At 37.6% G+C, this 22,325-nt stretch overlaps 1 protein-coding gene and 1 long non-coding RNA gene across 3 annotated transcripts; both read right to left on the bottom strand.

The window, feature by feature from the left end:
- Positions 1-304: 304 nt before the first annotated feature.
- LOC146489877 (death-associated protein kinase 2-like) lies at positions 305-22,186 on the bottom strand. 2 transcript variants are annotated; one of them, XM_085115616.1, is made up of 11 exons: positions 21,830-22,186; positions 21,484-21,705; positions 16,630-16,768; positions 13,822-13,945; positions 12,395-12,443; positions 11,863-11,889; positions 10,947-11,099; positions 9,318-9,363; positions 7,961-8,050; positions 7,304-7,393; positions 305-1,044 (listed from the first exon to the last, which is right to left on the bottom strand). In XM_085115616.1, the coding sequence occupies exons 1-11, from the start codon at positions 21,898-21,900 to the stop codon at positions 658-660; spliced, it is 1,398 nt and encodes a 465-aa protein (XP_084971742.1). In that variant the 5' UTR covers positions 21,901-22,186; the 3' UTR covers positions 305-657. The 2 variants fall into 2 exon arrangements, with proteins under 2 accessions (XP_084971742.1, XP_084971813.1); XM_085115687.1 differs by lacking the exon at positions 305-1,044 and adding an exon at positions 5,779-5,916 and having other exon boundaries at positions 21,830-22,166.
- On the bottom strand, positions 4,185-4,969 carry LOC146489878 (uncharacterized). Its single transcript, XR_014866860.1, has 2 exons — positions 4,833-4,969; positions 4,185-4,764 (listed from the first exon to the last, which is right to left on the bottom strand). It is a non-coding gene; the product is annotated as an uncharacterized LOC146489878 (long non-coding RNA).
- Positions 22,187-22,325: the final 139 nt, after the last annotated feature.

Here is a 22,325-nt window from a genome sequence, read left to right as displayed (position 1 = left end):
TTCAGTTACGTGACCTATTTTTCTTCATTGGCAGGCAGTCGACAAAAAATAATTATTAAAAAGCTTTTACAATTTTACAATATTTCGAAAAGAAAAAAGTCTCTATGTGCGGCTAATAGGACATAAATTTATTTTTCAAATGGCAAGTTAGATCTCTTACTAGGCCAAACTAAAAACTGACCGTTTGTGCCCGATTTCAGAGAGACGGCGATTTGGAATATTATTTCCCTGTAGGTGATTGATGCATGACATTTCCAGCATACGTCTTCTAGGTGTAAACACAATCGACATATTTTTTGTTTTTGTATTAACTTTATTTAGCATTACGAAAGAAGTAATAAGTTACAGACATGAATGTGGGTCTCTTTCGATTCCTTCCGAGTTAACTGCAGATGAATCCGTTTACAATCTTCCTTTCTTCCTTGAAACATTAACTCTTGGTGCGAGGTTGTTTCGGTGAGGCCTGAGCGGACTACGGTTCCGACCAAGCAGTGAAAGAGGAGTGTTCAAAACAGGCGTTTTCGATTCAATCCCGTATCCCGTATCCCGCTTGGGGTTTAATAGTCCAATCTACATGCATCCAACCAAACCTGCTGGGCCCTTTAACCCGGTGTCATCATTAAGAGTCCTTCAGGAACCTATCAAGATTGCCGTCCCTCACACTGCAGTTTCTTTTCGAGTGAGCCATGTTACCTCTAGACCTTCGCTCGCCCATTCAGCGACATCAAAAGGCAGAATCACGTGATCTTCGATCAGACGAACCAACTCCTTATATTCAGTGTAGGCAATCGATTCCTCGATCCAGTTCTCGTCGTACTCTTCTTCTTCCTCTTCTTCAATCGGTTCTTGGGCCGAATCCTCGATGACAAGTGACTTACACTCGGCTGTGCGTAGGGACTTGCGTCTAATGAAGGCCGTCTCCTCGGTCATATTTTCTAAAGAACTCTCCTGTATGATCTCCGCTTCGCACTCCTCAATTTCAATCCCCGATTCTTCACAGATCTCTTCCAAGGCGTTTTTGTTGTCGTCTATTTGATCAGATACCTGGACAGAAAGACAGAATATTAGAATCTCTCTTGAACGTGTGGAAAGGAAAAAGTAGCAGGGTATAGGGGTGAGAACGCACTGCAACTCGTTCGCAAAAACCCCCGGATTGGAAGCAAACTTCTGACTCGGGATTTTATACTCCAATGAAAAAGCATCCAAAACTTGAAAAACTGGATTGGTATTGTGCTGATTGCTTGTTTTGTATAAGCTATATAAATCGCTGGTAGGTGGTATATATATATGTAGTTTTGTTCATGGTGGACGTGCACTTAGCTACTCAGGCTAGTTTACAGGCCAGTTTTCACTCAAATAACGGAAAACAATTCAAATTAAACATAACAAGCAAGCCCGTAGCAAGGCTAAAACAACTGAGGGGACTTAGCTAAATGGTGAAACAAAACTACCCCCCCCCCCCCCCCCCCCGTCACTAGAAACAGACTGATTTGGAAGTTTAAGATGCAACGAGAACATAAAAAAACCCGGTAGATTTAGTTAGTAAAACAATAATTTTGCACCTAGATCACACTCTTAGGTACATGTTTTTGCCTTTTCTTTAACGTGGACTGCTACGTGGAGTTTCCTAATTTCACTTTTGAAGGAGGACGTAGACAAAAGACGACAAATTTTTCTCTCTCTTTTTAAATTTGGAAACGGGCAGTAAGAATCCGGCTGCAGGAGATTTTTTTTTCGCTGGTCTTGAGGACATATTTGCGGGGCTTTTTGTGTGAAAACGAGGAAACACTAAATTGTTATAAACTAAGGACATTTGAATTGCTTAAAATGGGCGGATGTCTTAGAAAACATGTAGTTTATTTCGACAGCTTTCACGGCTTCAGATTGGTTGATTTCAATCCGTTTTGATTCTTATATTTCCAATTCACAAGATAGGAGTGTCTGTTAGCGAAAGAAACTGACAGGTAGTGAAAAGGAACTTGCAGTGTCAGAATTCGACATTAATTTGTTTTAATTATATATTTTTGGGCACATTGCTTTTTAACTTCCAAGAATTCTGGGGGGGCTCAAGCCCCCCCCTGCCCCTCCCCTCGCTACGGGCCTGACAAGGTTAAAAATCCTAACTGGCCGGAGGTAGACCAGTTCGCCATTTTCAAGCGTTACCGAGGAGTTGAACCCGGGGCTACCAAGAAACAACTCCAGTTAGAGGCCTATTGAACCCGGGATCGCCTTGAGATTGCAACACCGGCGCCCTTAGCCCGCTAGGCCACGCCGCCTCCATGGCAACTGTTCCACGAACCTGTATTGGATATGAGATGATAAACTGCCAATACTAAGTAGCGCCGAGTTGACTTAAATCATCCCATATCCAACAAGCACAAGTGGAATAAGTATTTCATTCAAATCATGCAAGAAATATTGCTAGACCTTGCTGATTTGACTTCACACATCACATCAGTAAGGTTTTTCTGACTTTATTAGATGTGGCAGCAGATTCATACAAACCTCCCCAGAGACCACTCACGGTACAATTTGGTTACCCGTGGTAGCACAAGATGAAAATTCGACTTGCCACGACTTTTGCCCACAAGTGTTCATTGGGCGAATGCAGTATATATTTCTACCAGAATCATTAAAAAAATGATGATTTAGCAAAATTTAAATGGGCTAAACGAAAGCCTGAAATGTGATACTATGAAATGAATATTCGACTTGTCTCGGGTTTTGCCCACAAATGGTTAAATGCAGATATACTTCTGCCAAATGGTTTTAGTTAAAAGTAATGATTTGCCAAAATGGCCATGCAAAACAAAATCCTGAAATGTGGTACTATGAACTCTTGTCGCTTTAGAAAACAAAAGCACACAAAGGAATTGGGAGCTCGAGGGTTCTATCACTTGATACAATGCTTTTTTGATCTCAAATAGGTTCACAGCTATAGCAAAATTTACCATCTGCAAATGCAAACAATTCCAAAATGCAAGGCAGGCATTGACGATGACATCCTTAACTCTGATATAAGGACAGCCATGACTTATGTCAAGTCTTAACCAAGTCTTTGGATATTTGATTTTAAACATTGGGGTTTTTGGACAGAATCATCGTAGCCAATTTCTACTGGCCAGTTTTCGCCATGGATAATTAACTATTTGAGAAGACACAATTACACAAGATTCCACAAGTATTAAACTCGATATGATCTCAGTCCTTACTTACTAAGTCAACGATTTGTGCATCGACCAAAAACATGAACTGAAATTTGAAAAACGTGGAGCATTAATTTCACTCATTGTATCGTGAAAGAAAATTCTTGTAATGGCTTATTCATTTTTAAAGTCGATCAAGAAGAAAAAGTGAGTAATAATTACGCGGAAGTTAAAGAAATTTAAATCAAACGATGTGCATAGCCATAGCTAACATTAACGGTTGGCTAAACAAAGCTCGAAAATCAAAATGGTTTGCTTGCAAAATTAATGTCACTGTACCTTAAAAGCAATCTCAACGACATATCCCCGTCTTAAACCCTCTCTAGACTGGGCCTTTTTTTATCTTTTGCCTTTTGGGACTGGGAGAGGAGGGGCGGCGAATTCCGCCTCCCGCAAACCAAATTTTTCCCAGATAAATTTCTGAAGTTTCAAGGCATTTGTTCAGACATTAAAAAAGTTCAGTATTCAGGTTTAAAGTCACCGAGGGCAGAATCTGTCCACCCCCCCCCCCCCCCTCCCGGTCTGTATGGGGTTAAGGACTACTATAAGCCACAAACGGGGCAAGAAATGGTACCTCTCGAAGATAATGAATTCTTCGATGGTCAGTACATTGGACAAAGGAAAGTCATATGCATATATGTATATACATATGTATGTACATATGTATTGTCATGGGAAATCAGGAAATCAGGAGTGTTTAGGAAAACATCACAAGGAAGAAAGATATTTCCATGGCCACTGGATAAAAGGTCGTAAAGAAAAGGCAAGCCAGAGACCAATTTCTGCGATATATCGGGGTATAAAGGTGTGGTACTCGTGTGGCGAGGTCTTTTTCTCAGGTAGGGTGTAGTTGTCTAACCGGACCGACAGCAAATGGCCCTTGGTTGTTTCAAAATGGAGACCATGGCAAGGTCTATGAAATATCAAAACATGTAATAAAAAGAGTGCCACAAAATCAACAATAACAGAACAACAAAGGGTGGTTATACAAAGTTTACTTTGAAAGTGTGTCAGTCAAATGCTTCGCTAACAAAATGTCGAGTATACTGAACTCGCATGACAATGCTCGGGAGTTAAGTTTTAATAAATATGGACACTAATGAAATCTTGATCCTTATTCAAAACTTTGCAAAAAGTTACAAAAATATTGTTCCTTCTCACGAAGCTACAAAAGTCACGTAATATTCCTTGTGGAAGAATGGCCAACATACGTAAGGCAGATGTACAAGTTACACATTTATATCACTTAGAAAAACCCATTGGCTCCCTTCACTGAATAATCTTTTCTGGTATTGCATGGACAAGACTTAACCAGCGCATGCCAATGAACTTAATGTATGCAAAAATGCTGCTTGCTACTTTAATAAAAAACAGCTTTTCCACATGAAGGTTTCTTGTGTTCTTGTATGCATCTTGCATAAAATTGAACGTCACGGCACACTTATCTCAACGTTGATTGAGTTATTCATTATACAGCAATGAAAAACTATGCTGTGAAGGAACTAGAATGACCTTTCACCGTTAACCTAAACTGAAAAAATCTACATGTCAAGGGAAACTCCTGGATCTAACAGTCTTTACGAAATTCTCCTGAATTTCGTAATTCTAATGTAAATATACGTATACGTTTTATAACAACCCGGAATTTTCAGTCTAGCACACACCCATCGGGCTTCAAAATTCCTTAAAAATACTTTGTGATATTTTTAATGAATAGTTGTTTTATAGGTTTTTAAATGGTTTGGTATTTAATACTCAATTATTTAAGTTTTTAATAATACAGTCAATAATTCACGAACTTCATTATAATGCATAACGCAAGTCAGTTATTCAAAACCCTATTTAAGATGCGCAACACAAGTCAATAGACCTTTTTCATAAATGGCGGCCGACTTATTATTCTTTTCAATATATGTTAAATAGCCCTACTAACCTCGTTTTAGGGTAAAAATTCTTTTGAATTTTGCACTTGCTGACGAGGCTAGTAAGGCTAATTTTCATGAAAACAATAGAATAATTTATCGGCCGCTATTTATGAAAAAGGTCTATAACTCTTCGTTTTGAGCTCCATCTATTTATAATTCTAAAACATTTAATTTATACTTGTTTAATGCAAATGTATGCAGTAATATTTGAATAAATATTCATTCCTTCGCTCCTGAAGGAGCTTTATCCATTCTAACTCTTATTGCGCTTAGTGGCCTGGCCACTGACTTGAAGGGAGGCTGGAGTTGACATTAGTTTGATACAAACCTTAGTGCTTCTTAAATGTAAATGCAAACTAGTTAGCATAAGAACGACATGATTTTCATTTACGAAGCAGTGAGATTTGTATCAAAACAAAGCCAACTTCAGACCAGACCAGACCAGGTCACTAAGCACATAACTGAAAAAGGTCACTTGCACAGTCGCGCTGGCCTCATGAAAGGCAAACTCTTCTATGTTAGTTTTAGTCTTTTATCGTTATCAAATGCACAGTATGTTAATTTTCCTTTTCGTTCAAAATTGTCTGGAACTTGATGTGTGGCAATGGTACTTTTACAACATGCACCCGAGAAATGCTACTCTTTTTTTCACTAGGTGAGCTGCCTTAGTCTCCACAAGTACTGTCCTGAAGCAGCTTTGAATTCGTTTGTGGAGCTTTCCGGGTCTTAAAATTAGTTTCATCTGGAATTTCTGAGTCGCTATCCGATGTATCTGAACAGTCACTCTGCGGCAAAAGGAAGCAACAACAGCGTTAAAACTGATAAGACACAATGAAATCTCACGAATGGAGTGCTTCAGTGGCGCATGGACTGAAAGAGAAGAGACGATTGTTCTTTTTGTATGAATAGACGTTGGATAAACACGTGGAGTTGTTCTATCGTAAAACCGTGCTGCATGAATGGTGTACAAATAGGTAAACAGAACATAATTGATGTAATTAATATTAACATCAGGAATTAAGTGCGAGTGTTGTAGAGCCGGGTTACTTGGGTTCCTGATTAGGTTACCAGACAGTCCACCTGAATGCCGGTGTTAGTGCAGGTCCTAGATTCACGAGGCCCTCTTAAGTTAAGATGTTCCTTAGTATTGTTCCTTGACAAAAGTCTATTGTTAAACAAACAATCAGCCTATTGTCAAGAAAGAATACTTAGGATACATCTTCTTAAGTGAGGTTACACACAGCAAGTCCATTGTGTCATTGTCCATAGTCTCTAACGTGCTGTTTATATCGTGTTGTTGTTCTACGGTCCGGTCTATTTTGTTGTTACTCTGTAACAAGTTTATATTGCAGTCACTCTTATTCTGTTGGTTTTTTGTGACCGAAACGCGAGACTTGACAAATGGCACACGACTAGAGCACTTGGCCCCAGGCAAGAATTTACCTACTTCCGTGTGCAACTTACCCATCTCTGCAATATTTAGCAACACAGTACTTGTCACAGTGTGACAATTTCTAGGAAAAGCATAGAGAGACATATTCCAGCAAATTAATGAATCGAGGATTTTAGCCGTGATACGCCAGTGCGAAGGGATGGCAATATTTGCTTCCCTTCACGGGCACTGGAATAACAATTTGAAGTTGTTGACTGTCATGGAGTCTCAACCTATCAAGTATAAGTGACATTAGTGTATCTATCGCTGTCTACAATTTTATTCAGCCTTTTACTGGTGCTTATAATATTTAATAAAATTTATTGTTACGTGCATACAGTACTCACCAATATGCAAGTGCGGTTTAGTGTCTAGAATAATTAATTATTACATTTATATATTTCCACGTGCTTTGCATTGTGTACAAGTTATGCTTTCTTTTTTTCTTTATCGGTGTTAATAACATTTATACATATAAAGTGCACATTTTAATCTTTACAATTACTGTTAACTGCATTTAGATTTTACATGTGCTGTGCGATGATATTATTACAAGACAACCTGCAACTGAATACCTTACATTTATAACTGCCAAGCATTTCAAGGAAGTACACCCGAAACATATCACTGAGCTACTGGAGACTTCACACCAACCTTCACAAAGGGAGCAGATACCACCAAACGATAGGCTAATAAATATAACACAAATATAGTATAGACGTATCAGGCTAAATTCAAACCTCAAAGAACATGTCTTTGGCTAACAATCCACCATCCTTCTTTCGCATAATAGCAAGCCTGTTTAGAGCAATCACTTTCTTCATAGATGTCTGGTAATAAAATTAATATGAAAAATGAGTTCTGAAAATAAAATGAATGAACCACCACTGAATTTATTAAAATAATTCTTTAAACAATTTAAGTTATCAATTGTGAAGTAATTACGTGTATTGCTTTGATTACAGTTTCAAACGAAATTTAGAACCAGCAAAAACCAATTTAAAAGTTTAAGTGAAACTTTACGAAAACAAAGGGGTGAAGAGAGGAACTTCATTAATGGATGGTTTAAAATTTTAGCCAAATTTCCAAATGAGACTGGAACATAAAAACCAAAGATGTAATATACACTACACTGTTACCATCATATACATCAAGCTGTTACAAGAACCAAGGATACAATGTATACAGAGAAGTTGTGTTGTGTCTTAATGGCGATATACATTTCGCGTAAAGTATTGACTTTTTTTTCAGGAAAACAAAACGAAAAAGAGGCTTAGGTTCAAAATTATTTAGGGTTCATTGACTTATTTAAATTGAAACTCCCCCGTCCGAAAATGCTTTGCCGTACAACTAATGATAATATTTAATACCATCATGTAAAAAACATGTACACTTACCTTCCAGCGTGCCCTGGCTGTGAATGCCTTAAAAGTGTCAGTCTTGATTAGAGTAGATCTTCTTTTCAGCAATGCATCTGGTTCTGCCGGCTGAACATTAAAACATTAAAGCGATAACTGTGTTAAACAGACGACATTTGAAATTAATGTAAACGCAGTTAGTCAAAGGGGCCTTTTGACTATCTCTTCAAAAACTCATTAATAATTCATAAGCCGACTGACCTTTCAAATGATCGATAATACATCACGCGCAGTGACTTTATATCGTAGACCTCCTCCTAATTAGTATGCAGTGTTTCATCAGCTGATAAAACACTCCTCATAAGTATGCAGTGTTTTTTTCTCGTATGCTAATTTCCAACGTTCACAAAAGCATAATTGTTATGAGCCCTATTGGCACAAGCTTTTCCAGGAATGTTTTTGAAGCCATATAAAAAAAAAAAAAAAAACAGGACAGATTTATTGCTGCTCGACGTTTCGGGGTCATCATGACTCCATTATCAAGAGACAAGTCAAATAGAATGCAAATAAGGAAAGGTACAAGATAAGCATAATTTACAATAAACGGCCAAAACAAACTTGGCGTTTAAGCCGTTTAAATTATGCTTATCTTGTACCTTTCCTTATTTGCATGCTATTTAAGTAGTCTCTTGATAATGGAGTCACGATAACCCCGAAACGTCGAGCAGCAATAAATCTTTCCTGGTTTTTTATATGCCTCTGCTTCAGCAAATCGCTGCTGATCAAGTGTTTTTGAAGCCGTGTTTTATCGGGTCTAAAACCACGAGGCGCGATAAAACACTCCTACTCGTTTTTTAAACATTACATAAAACGATTTGCCCTGTCGCCGGTGCATTGAACCTCCAGGCACTCCCTTTTTCTACACACCTTATCAAAAGACAGTGCAACAAACGCATGAACGCAATGTCAGCAGTCTGTTTAGGTTGTGGTACACGGATCCACTTTTACTGTAACACTGTTGCGTTAAAAAGTGTTATTGTCTAGCATGGCGTCAGATTTTTAGGAAGCAACTTGTTGTGGCAACACATTATCAATTTTTGATTTGTGTCCAAAATCTTGCAACATGTACATGTTTTGCGTTAAAAAGTGCCGTTAACAACAATACTTTATTCCACCCCATTATAATTACAATAGAAAATATAAATATATACATAGAATAGATGAAAGGGGTGCTGGCTGCCCGAAATAACCTATAAGTTAAAAGTGCCAGGCAGCCAAGTTAAGTGTCCCGTGACAAAAATGTCAAGTGTCCCGTGTAACAACACCTTTAAACATCAAGATGAGAGCGCTAAAAATTTAGCAAAAAATAAGTTGGATATTGGAGGTAAATACATACCTGAAGCCAAGAATGCTTTAAGCAATCTCTTGCAGATAACCTATCACTGAAATGAAATGAATGAGTGAACGCCTGGATGAGTGAAAGAGGACTGAATGAATGGGTAAACGAATGTCAATCAATCAATCAATCAATCAATCAATCAATCAATCAATCAATCAATCAATCAATCAATCAATCAATCAGTCAGTCAGTCAGTCAGTCAGTCAGTCAGTCAGTCAGTCGGTCAGTCAGTCATTAATAGATAATCTCCATTTATGTTTTTACTGTGGGACTGTCTGCTACAAGTCTGGGCTTTTACCGTACAAGATAGCAGGAGAAACGCTTAAAGAATTAAAAAACAGTGAGGTGAAAAAATTCGCTGTACGCATTTTGCAGTTTCTTTGTGGATTCTTTTTGTATATTTGTTTTGCAAGTCACATAGCCGATAGTAACCCATTTAGCTCACCTAACCAGCGTTTTTAATACACCAACAGATAACCAACCCTCGGAGTTAAGAAAATGAAACTTACGAAAAAGGATTGTGTAAGGAAATGTGAATAAAGTTGTTTGATGTTGTTTGTTTGTAAGTAAATTGGAAAATAATCAGGTCCCGCATGCAGAGCAGTTTTATTATAAATTCATCTCATTGTTGTTCATGATTATTCCGGAACAACTGACTTGTTGTTTGAAACATAAAGTGCTACTGCGACGAAAAACGAGATTTTTGGGCTTCGCCCGAACGTACGTAAAATGTGTCCGTTATTACTTAAACTGCAACTATCTGACCCGACAAATTTTGTGCAACGGCTTCCTCCTCGTGATGTCATCTTATCATCTTGGCGGCATCGAAAAGCCTGTTCTTCCACTACTTCTACCGAATATGTCTCTGATTTCAGTTCTAATTAACGCGAGTGAGAGTTTTGAAGACAATGGAGATGATTCTCAGTGAAGTGAAGGGATAACATGACGTCACATTCTACTCGGCCCAACTCTCCGTGTGGTTCGCGGACATTTGTGAATTGAGTAATGGCGGCAAACCGAATGTGGAAATTACGCTTGAAATAACCGAGATTCCCGTTGGAATTACAACTTAAAATTTAGCATGGGTAGCACTTTCCTGCTATTCTTTCGAATGCTGAAGATAAAAGGAAAGATAAAATTTGATCACAGCAGCACTTTAGTAAAAGAAAGAGGAAAGGAAAGCATCACTGCATCTTGAAGAAAAAATATGTGAAAAAAAGGGAAACTGGAAGCGCCGAAACTTACCAGGGTTTACTTTTGCTTGTTCAACATTAATTGGTTTTTCTCCGTGTGGTTTTATTAATCATGTTTTAAATGATATGCTTCCTGTTTTTAGCGGTGCCTATATTGACTTAACCAGTGCCCTTGGAAAATTTGACGAGAAGTTGCGAAATTAACTGCATAGTTGCTCTCAGATATCGCCTCAAAAAACTTATAATTCTCTTAAGCTCTACCAACGTCCGCACATCGATAACCCGATGTACACACGCTAAGCACGAAGGAATATTGTTTTGTGGAGCCGCTAAAGTAACTTAAGTCTGAAATTTGATGGCCTTAAAAACTTTCTTCCATGATCACTTCTCATTTAGAGTTGGCGGAGAAGTTCTTGCCCTCTCACTAGCTTACCTTGGGTTCTTGAGGAGAAGGCGGGATATAAAATCTTTAGCCTGCGAGCTGATTTCAGAGAAGTATTCGTCGTCAAAATCATATTCAACATTCTGTATGCTGATAAACGTTTCATTATTATCCTCTGCCAGGAATGGAGATGCTCCACTTAACCTGGAATAGAAGTGGAAAGAAACGAACATCACCTTAGGCACCTGAGAATTGGCCTGTTCGATGTCTCTCAATTTCAGTGGCTAGTCTACAGAGCGGCTCTTCGTTCACTGTTTCCTGGTCGAGTTGGAATTTGGAAATATTAGTGCTTGTGGAGGGAGAATAACCGGAGAACCCGAAGAAAAAACCTTGGGGCAGGTACGAAAATTAACAACAAACTCAACCCACATATAGCGACAACTCTGGGAATCGAGCCCGGAATACATTGGTGGGAGGCCAGTGCTGTCACCACTGCGCCATCACTGCTATCCCTTGTCTGCTATGTCGCACCAATGAAAATGCGGGTACCATCTACCAGTGAAATCTTCATTCATAAGGTCGAGGGAACCAGGAGATTAGACATTAGTCATCCTGAAACTACACGATTTCGAGCTGCAATGGAGAGGGTCGCAAGATTTGCCTGGCAATCAAACCGATCTGTGCTCTTTACTCTGCTATCCGCATATGCGGATATTCTCAGGAGAGGTAAGGCCTATCACTGCATTACATGCCTTTAAGCGAAATACAAGCAAGAATTATAACCTAACCTGATAAACTAGGTCTTCTGTAAAACACTTTTTACATTTATTCATCATAACTTCTTGACCAGCTTGCATAAAATAAGGTAAAATAGCGAGTTGTACTTAAACAATACCAAAATGAACCCCGGCCTCAAATAATTGGTTTGAGAGATTGAAGAACTTTTAGCTTTTTAGCTGATACTCACAAGATGTATGTCAACACTCCAACTGCCCTAAGAATATAAAACCATACTTTATTGACAAGATTTACAAGATGCCATTTATATTAACACATGGTTCACATCCTAGGAGGGGAGGTTTGTATGTGTGTGTGTGTGTGTGCGGGAGGGGGGAGGGGGTCCACTTTTTTTATGTGCGAAGCTCCAGTGAACGCAGGATCAATATGGTTGAATAAGTTTGAGAACAAAACTTGAATAAGTTTTCGTCCATGTACAACGATAAAGATAGGTGTTAGACCTCACGCTTGATTATTTGAAAAATCGTTGCTACGGCTTTTAAGCTAATTATGGCCAAGGAAATTTAGAAATCGTGAATTGAAAAAATGTCGGGTTTTGCTGAAATGACCAGCTTATGTCCCGTTCTGTTCTTTTCTGTCAGATTATATTTTGTATAACCTTTATCTATTTTACTAGACAAAAACAAAAACAAAAATCAAAACATTTACTCGTCAAAAAGGCAAATACCATATTTTACTCTTAAAAAGGCCAAAAACCTTACCACATATCCGTTGGCGCTCCCACAGGCTCATAATTGATAACTTCGGGTGCTTTGTGAAAAACAACACATAAATGTTTTAAAAGTGAAGTAAACATGTTCATGAACCAATGTAGCTTTCATAATATTAACCTTAAAGCTCAATATTAGCTGCTGATAAATGGCACATGGTCAATTATTAGTCACTAAAATCGTCTTGGTAGATCATTAAATCTGATCTGAAGAAGAAAAAGCAATCATAACTTACACATCGTGCTGTAGCGAAGGACAGCAAAATAAATTTTCCGCAACTGCCCCAAGTCCGGGACAAACAAGCTGGTCAAGCCCCGCGTGCAGTTAAAAAAGACATTGATTTCTTCTCTTCTGGGCGTACCATTATTCTAATTAAAGCTTATCACGCCAAACTAAGTCTCGCATAAGTCCTATTTCTCAGTAATGTGGCAGTGACCGTTGGTTCGTTCTTATTTTTGTCCACTATGTCCTCCTCAGACTCGCGTACTTAATCAAGAATTTATTGTCTTTGCTGGTGAACTTATCATTGAAACGAAGCGACAGTATTGTAAGGTGAAAATCACGGGACTCTCAAATACCAGGGGGTAAACTAATACCCGACCCCCGGGCCGGAGAATGTTGAAACCCGGGGGGAGGGAACGGCCACCGTTAGAATTGACTGACTGTTGTGAAAAGTATATAAAAGTGAACGTTCACTAAATTTAAATTCCACTGACGGTAGCCTGCGCCCAGACATCTTCTATTTCCTTTAATCCTGAAAGAAAAGAAGTCTGCGAACACCGTTGCTAATCGTGTTCCAGTATCCTCCAGTACGATTTTTAATTTCGCATAAATTATGATGCTCCCGTTTGGTAAGCGTGTTTAGTTTTGCTGGCCATTGGACTTTCACTTCTCATGATGCTAACCAACCAGAGTTGATGCTAACAACACTGTCAAGCAACCAATTAGAGCGTTTATCCCACATTCCGAGCAAAAAGCCGGATACTGAACGTTCCGAAGTCTATTTTTTCCGCTCAAAGAAAATAGATGTCTGAACGCAGTTAACAGTGACGGAAGTTCTCCAATAATTCAATTTTTGATTCCAACTTAAAAGAAATTCTTTCGAATTTTCGTTTGGATTAGTGAAAAGGTGTCCGCACTTAACAAAAAGTCATTGCAAGTCAAATTTGTTCACTTCCTACGGATTCGCTTTGTCTGCCACCAGTCCCTTTCTAACGGCCGAGCGAGCGAGGGAAAGCAAACCAATTGTGGCGACCGAGCCTAGCGGCTCGCTCGCCCAATTTGCCTTTTTTTCTCTCCGGTTCGGCTATTTAGAACGGAACTGTTGGTAGTCTAGGATTCGCTAGTAAGACTATTTCGAGACCATCATCAGGCTAGTAGATATTATATTTAATGATAAATAAATAATTTTAATGTACCTACAAACTCCGGAGTGCCCATGATGGCTCTCACAATTTCTCCTGGTGGTATGATCCTTGCCAAACCAAAGTCGATTAGCTTAACCTTTTTCTCCGATCTGTTCTTCAATACAATGTTCTCAGGCTAGAAAAATGCAAACACATTCTGTAGTGCTGGAATTTAAAGTCAACAACCAACTAAAGCTAATTAATATGATCCCAGATCTCTAGAAAACTCAGAATCACCCTTAAAAAATCAGGCCAAATTAGTCTAGTCTCTATATGGCACTATCAAACCCTGCAGTATTTTTCAGTCACTGTGCCCTCTTTTTCGATTTTTTGCTGGCCTGGACAATTGTTTTGTTTTTGTTTTCTACTTTTTTCATTCGGCACTGAACTGATGTTTAATTTTTAGGGCAAAATTGCCCATTAACCTCTATAAAATTATAAATATTTTACAATGGTGCGCCCCACAACCGAAAAAGAAGACAACTTGGATCTTTTTGTTCGTGGCAAAGGTCCTCCTTTGACATCTTTCACATGCTTTGACATCTGCAAATGGTTAGCTATATACGTGGGTTGGATAACCACATAAACCCTAGCTGTGACATCCTTCAGTACCGGCATGTAGTCGGCATGTTATGTGATTCTCTGAAAGGTTTCTGAGTGAATGAGATCACAACTGTGTATAACAGACAGAGAGTCAACGGGATGTTGCCGAGTGCTTGGGTGAGGAGATGGTGATGACAACGATTGTCCGGCTGATAAAATATTTCTATTATACTATATAAAATTCACATAAAAATTTCCATTGTATTATATAAAATTTTTCAATTATACTCTCTCGGGCACCGAATAAAAAAGTTACAATGACAACAGCTAAACAGAATAATAACACTTTGTTTTCCTAGCAATAATTCTCACCAGGTGCTGCAAATAACCCTTCCTTTATTACAACGGTACCAAAAAGATTGCAAATATATGAGATCGCTGGCGCAAAAGGAGACAGCGCTACTTTAAAACCAAGAAAAGCTGCAGGTGTACCTTATTATTGGAAATAAACGATCATTTTATTACATTTTTTGAACTCAACGCGACTTAACTTAACGAGAACTAAAGGGGAAAAATCAGCGTAAAAGGGAACTTATTTCCAAATGAGGGAAATTAATGTAAGTAAACTCTATCAAAGAAGAATCAGTTGATCATTCCAACGTCTTTATTGACTTTGCGTCCAAAATGCGCTTTCAGAAATGTTCACAGACATATGCGTATTTTACAATATTAAACTGTCAAAATTCCCACCCGGTGATTGGCTCTCGTCTATAAGAGTACAGACAATAAAAATGACGTATACTAAGGTGTAACGCGCGCGCTTTCTCAACGGGAAATAAAGCCAATTCCGCTCGTACTTTTCCGCGTTATTGTAAAAACAAATCAGTGACAGTTTTCTATGGTCTATACTCTAATAAACCACAAAATGACGCCATAAAATGTTTAAAACTTCGAAGTAAAAGCACTCGCCTGCGGCTCACGGTTCCACTTTAGTTTTAAACATTTTATGACGTCATTTTATGGTCTATTTAACAAATAGATTCCATTTTTCCGTACGTTTGTACTCTGATAACGCACAGAGGACGTCAAACGCGGTGAGAACAAAGAAGTACGTTACGAGCCACAGGCGAGTAGCGTGACTGATGTTCTTACCATGTTTTGACGTCCTCTGTGAGTTATCGGAGAGTACAGACCCACGGCAAAATGGAATCTATTTGTTTCAAAGACCATAGAAAACTGCCGTCGATTTATTAAATTTCACCGTAACCTATGTTTGCTAGACAGCTGAGGGAGTTTCTCTCTAGTTCTTGAATTGCCACTTATTAGTGATAGGAATCAAAATTTGGCAGAAGAATTAACGCTCCAAGAAAATAACGCCACTTATACTAAAGCGAATTTTTGACATTGGCGTTTATTTTACGGAGCGTTAATTTCCACTAACGGAGTAAAAAAAATATATTAGTGGAATGTTGTGTATTTGGACTAACGGCTCAAAAAAATAAAAATAGCGAATCGTGAAAAGTCCAGCCACATTTTACAACTTTCCGTTGAATTTAAATTAACTTCTTTCTGTCAGACATCTTCGAATTAACAAAATTCTGAAATCAAGGACAACTAACAGTTTATCTCAATGTATATTTTTTCAGAAGGCTTAAATCGTCCCAGATAATTGGATTTAATTGTGACGAGAAACTAAAATGTCTTCTCAATCTAGTTCACAGAGTCCTTTCTCAGAGATGAGAATCGGTTCGCTAAAGTTTCCTCTTTCTTGAACAGTTCAGTTAAAAAATCCGAATTGATCAAACTGTGCTATCTTGTCCAAACGGCGCTTCAAAACACCCTTAAACGATCTGGGAAAGCAGAAAACGGCATTGTAGGCAATTTGCCTAAATTCTCCGTTGGGTGTTTCCGTATCGAGGCTTTTATCACCTCGCAAAAGAAATCTAGATTCCGAGAAAGCTTCACGCAAAAGTTCGAGCCTACAAGAGCCGTGAAATTTGACTATAAAATGGTGCAAGAAGCATGTTTTCAGTAAAGACCGCTCATCTTGGGGTGTACGACGCTCAAAACAGGAAAATAATTAAACCAAGCCGAAATCAAGAAACGCTTCGTTTTAGAGGATTAAATGGTGATTCGGCATTAACGATGGAAAACTTGAAAAAAAAAAAAAAAAAAAAAAAAAAAAAAAAAAACATAAAAAACGACATAAAAAAACAACAACATAAAAACGTCGGATCTACGGATTTGTTCGGTGGTCTGCACTGAGTAGAATCTCACCTTAATGTCTAGGTGTACAATGTGATTATCGTGGAGATAATGAACCGCTTCCACAACTTGCTTGGTGAAACCTATCGCTTCAATCTCTGTTAGGTATTCTTGCTCGACCAGGAACTCAAACAGCTCTCCACCACTTAACCTGCAAAACAGTCAGAGACAGGTGTAACAATTGTAACAGTCAATATGTCCGATGGACGTATGAACCTTCCATTCCCAAAACAGATCTAGAATCAGCTAGATTAATAGAGGTCTCGATCGAAACAAAGAAAAATACCAACTTCAGATTAATTTTGGAAGATATTGAGAGATATTCAGCATCAAAGCAAATACTGCTCAGTGGCTTTCACTCTCACAGAGGTACATATATATACATACACTTTATTTGGTAACGCAGGTTTACAATCTGGTAGCCAAAGGCTGTTGTGGACCTGCCTAAAATAAACTAACGAATTTACAAAAAGAATAATATGTAACAAATTGTGTGCGCATGTGTATTACATATGTATGATTACTGTTTGGATAAACTGGAAAATATTCGCAGTAAAATTAGAACCCTTAGAAATAAATGAGCTGCGGAACAGCTTCGCCGTCAAGTTCACGTAAATGTACTGTTCGTTCAAGGGCTACAGGCTTAACTTACAAAGAGCAGGGCGCGGGGGGTTGGGTGGGAGAATATCTCGTTAAAAATTCGCTGCCAACAACAGGTCGTAAAATCTGAAAGCAACCTTCCATTTTCTGAAACTTTCTGCAACTTAAATTTTCTGCTAAAGCACCCGAACAATTGAAACTATATTTAGCTGATACAAATATTTCTTTTAAAAGCGAAAAAAAAAAAAAAAAAACACCAATCTGCGAACACAGGAGACAACATTTTGAGTATTTTGCACATAATGAATATTCTCGTTTGGTACCCGTGACATACTGAGTCTAAAATAAGTTCAATTTCTTCCGGTCGAAGACTGTTTAATTTTTATCGCGGCCAGTCAGTTGAGACCTGTATCATTTACGGTCAAAGTTCCGTGTCAAGTTCAGCGATATTTCTATTTCACGTTAATTTCTATTCCATACGCCCGAAAAAAGGAAAGAATGGAAAAAATTTCTGCGTCGGAATTAAAGTAAAAATGCAACGATAATGACGATAATTCAGCTAAAGAAAACAAACATTATTTATTACTGGAGACTCAGAATTACAAAAATGTCAACAGCACGAAATGATATACCAACACAAAGTTCCGGATTAAGATATTTCCGGTAAATTTCGAGATGTTATTACTGTCTTGACAGTTTGTGATTAATTTTAGGTTTGTAGAAACAAAACTCAAATTCAAAAGCCTATGATGCTGATGCTGAAGAATGCCCTCTTTCTTTCAATTTTCTTAAATGATATTATTGTTTTTTCGGTATGCAGACATCAAAATTTTCTCGAAAAATGCAGAAAAGCTTATCACCATTGATGCTTTCATAACACAATAATTCCGGATCTCTCATCAACTCTGGACCCCAAAAATGAGAAATATGGGCAACTGTTTTCTACTTCACGGCAGCCGATGAATGATGTCAATATTCATAAGATAATGAAACTGAGTTCGTTTGGGATGGGCGGTGTTATTTAAATATTTGCCAGACACAACTGAAGCCCCCAAGGCCTGGAACAAAACCAGCTAACAAGACATTGCAAGCACGCATTGTGGATTTATTTGTACTATTGTACTGCATACAGACAAAAATATGCCCCAATTATTCTGTTGTGCATGAGGAAATTACACTGTCTCCATGTTGCATGCTCTAATCCTTGAAACTCTTTAAGAAGAAAAGGCAAAAAAATCTCTTCAACTCCTTCAAGTAGTTGACCCTATACTTCAATTAACTTGTGTGTCCAGTTCCACATTGCTCCTCTCCTGTCTTCCACAGAAAGGATTGCCAAGTCCTGGGTTGTGTGTGGGATGGGGAAGGGGGGGGGGGGGGGGGAATTCAAAGGTCAAACCATTTAAACAAAAGTATAAAACTAAATTGGAATTTTTAGAGCAGTGGGGAAGGGGCTTAGAAGAAACCTCATCATTGGGGGACATGGGATATACATAATTTCTGCAACTAACCGTATCTCGCAACTAAAAGTAAGGGGATGTTTATATGTGAAAACTCACCCCGGTGCAAGTTTGATACTGGTATGACAATGTGATTTTCATACTGTGTTTACATGAATGGACACTTCATGTCGACCAACGTGATTGTGATGCCATATTGGATGTCGAAGACTATGCATGCCCTACCTATTCCAAACTCGCAGGAGAGTGATTTCATGCTGGAGCAAACAGCCGTACCGCATCTACATGACATCGGAATGAGTTTTCATGCTGGAATGAAAATCTTGTCCCGGTACAGTTACCAGGGTGAACTTGCACCGGTATGACTCGCTCTGGTACTGACATTAGATTTTGCGGTGCTGATATCACATGTAAACAAATCGAGCCAAAAGAGGAAACTGCAGGGAACTCGTACCGGAATGAAAGTCACGCCGGTATCATGTAAACACTCCCTAAGAAATGAATTCTCTTGTGTAACCTTCAATGCATGGAAACATTGAAACCTTGAGATTCAAAAACACGCAAAATGCGTGACGATGAGGGCAGTGGTTCAATTAAAGGCTAAGCACTGAAGTTAATCTCTTCATCATTGTGTTAAATTTCCTTACACTAGGATGTCACCTTGGGTGACCTGAGGCAGCTATTGGTAGTGACCTAAAAATATGGGTGATCCAGTGTATGTAAATGTCCATGCAAAGTGCAAAATGAATGGGAAAAAAACTAGAGTCTTGAGTCCTGACTGACAAAACTTTAATTTACAGGCCTCCATTTAAGCCAATACAGGCTGAATTGGACCTGTCTGTATAAATATTGCTATTAAATAAATAAATAAATAAATAAATAAATAAATAAATAAAACAATTAATTAATTAATTAATTAACTAGCTGTGTAACCCTCCCTATCTATGCATAGACCTACTTAACTCTAGTGACTCCATCAACCAGTATGCTTGAACAATAATAATAATATTACTTTTTAATTAATTGATAAAAATATGTTTATGATTAATTTTACAATGTAAATTATGTTAGTTTAGTGATAACAAGTCAGTAATATAATTTATAAAGTTTTGATAAAATTCAATATTGATCAAGGGCAATGGTGAATCAACAACTGATATTAAGTGACTTCTAATACCCTATTGATTTCTTTACTATTATTATAATAATTATTATCTATTATTATAACAATATTATTTTTTGGAGAAACTGGCAATGATACCTTACATAAGTAAGGTACCCAAAAGATCAATTAAAAATTGTTCATTAACCTTAATAATTTTTATTCCAACCAAATAATCTTTAAAACAATTTTCTTTATTCCAGTGAGCCCAGGAGTGCAGGCCTATACCAAATTTATTGCACCAGGTTGCACATTAACATGTACCACCGGTAAGAAAAGACCCCAGTTCTGTCCTAGTTGGTGAGTGTCAAAGACAAGTAATATTATTGAAATTAGCATGACATTCATTAGTTTTTCTGAACCTTCACTGCATTCTTATAATCATAATCAAATTTTAGTTTTAATTTGTTTTTTTTTGAATTTCAGATAGTTCCTGCCAAACAATTCACCCTCCCTAGCCTTGAGCTCTGAAAATAAATTTATATTAGTGACCAAAGTGCTGCATCAGATTTTCATAGTATTATGATAGTGACAGGTAATCTCGTACCCAGATCTCAGTCATTTCGGGACCTGACCGTGGGAGATCTGGGTACGAGATTAAGCGACAGGAGGACGAGTGGGTTCATGGGTAAATTTGTATAAGACACATGAGATAATTTCAAGAAAGAAAATAATATAGATGGAAAAAAAGAAAATATTGTGCTGATAATAATAATAATAATAATAATAATAATAATAATAATAACAACAACAATAACAATAACAATAATATTTTTTTTTATAATAATAATCTCTTTATTGAAATATTCCAAGGAAAATTGATATTTACAAGTTAAAAGTAGAGAAAAGAATAGTAAAAAACCTATTTACAATTCAATAGTGATTAAAAAAAGAGAGCATTTCGAAGCACAACAGAGCTATTTTCAAGCACAATTTTTTTTAAAAAATAATAATAAATTTTAAAAAAAAGAATAAAAGTCATTCATATGACCAATCATACACTAAAAAGAGAAAAATTTAGAAACCCCTATTAATCAACACAATAATAATAATAATAATAATAATAATAATAATAATAATAATAATAATAATAATAATGGAATAGTCGTAGTAGTAGCAGCAGCAGCAGCAGCAGTGCTCAATTTTAAGAAGTTCACTGGCACTTTACAATCAGATAAAAATCATTGTGCTTAGAGGTTTTCATATCTACATATTATTTCAAAACTGTTTTGGTGTCAAATTTTAACTTTTAACCAAGCTTTCATGCAAAAATCTTAAGCGCCTAGCGCCTTATTACTCTTATCAGTAGCACTTCAAACCCATGAGGGGGATTGCGTGACATTAAAAAAACAAACGAAAAATAAAAAAAATTAAAAATAAATAAAAAAAGCGTGGTTGGTAAAATGAAAATAAAAGGAAATTCAATGCTTAGAAAAATCAATGCTTAGGAAGCTCCAGTAGGTTTGAAATACGAGAAAGTGGCGAAGAAATTTTTGCCATCTCTTAAGTATTTCAGCGCCGGGAAAAATGTTAGTGTCGTAATAAATTGCGCACAAAATTGCTTATACATGTGTATTCAGTAAACGCGAAAGCCGTCTAAATAGCGGCCTAGTCACAATGAATATTTAAAGAATTTCAAATACTCACAGTTCCATAACCAATGTAAATCCGGCGGTTGTTTCAAAGACTTCATGAAGATAAATTACTCCATCGTGTCGAGCCTTTCGTAGAACGCTTGCCTCTTGAGTTATTTGCTCTGCTGTAACGCCTCGCCGTGAACTTCTTCCCCGCTTTTTCTTCATAATTTTAGCCGCATATTCTGTACCGGTACTTTTTTCTGCACATTTCTTGACAACCGCAAATTGCCCGCTGAAAACAAGATAAGCTTTAATGAGCTTACTTATCAAAAATTTACGTGCTTACTGAGTTCATTAACAAGATTAGAATATATACCGAATTTCCCGACTGATGAAAAAATATGAAATCTTCTTACCTCCCTATCTCATCTAAGATATCGTAGAAATCTTCAAAGTTATCCTTTCTGATAACTAGCGAATCACTCATTGTCGAAGACTGTAAAGTTCAAACAAACTTTAACAACAACTCTACGTGCGCCGATCTCGTTCTACGAGTTTGATGCTTTTCAGAAACCATTCATTCCAACTCTGATTTCGTCGAGCGACGTTGATGTCTGATAAACAATCCCATTTCACGGTCCGATTGTAAATCTAATTTGACCCAACCTTTAAGAATGCGACTTGAATAGATACGTTTTGTCTGTTTACACAAAGTTCACTCCCGGGAATATACTTCAATCGATTTTTTTAATCCGGCATACAATCTATCTTCTGTCAATCATCAATCAACGAGCCCGCGGGTGACAAAAACACTCAGTCAGCGAGCATTCTTGCATTTGGAGACTTCGTTTTCTTTGCTCAGCGGTTGACTTTCAGAGAAAGAGCCCAAAGCATTATGGGATCCCTGATAAA

The sequence above is a fragment of the Pavona decussata genome, unplaced genomic scaffold (genome assembly GCF_977016875.1).
Source record: "Pavona decussata unplaced genomic scaffold, jaPavDecu1.1 SCAFFOLD_2, whole genome shotgun sequence".
NCBI classification, from domain to species: domain Eukaryota; kingdom Metazoa; phylum Cnidaria; class Anthozoa; order Scleractinia; family Agariciidae; genus Pavona; species Pavona decussata.
This window is presented reverse-complemented; position numbering and strand designations above follow the sequence as displayed.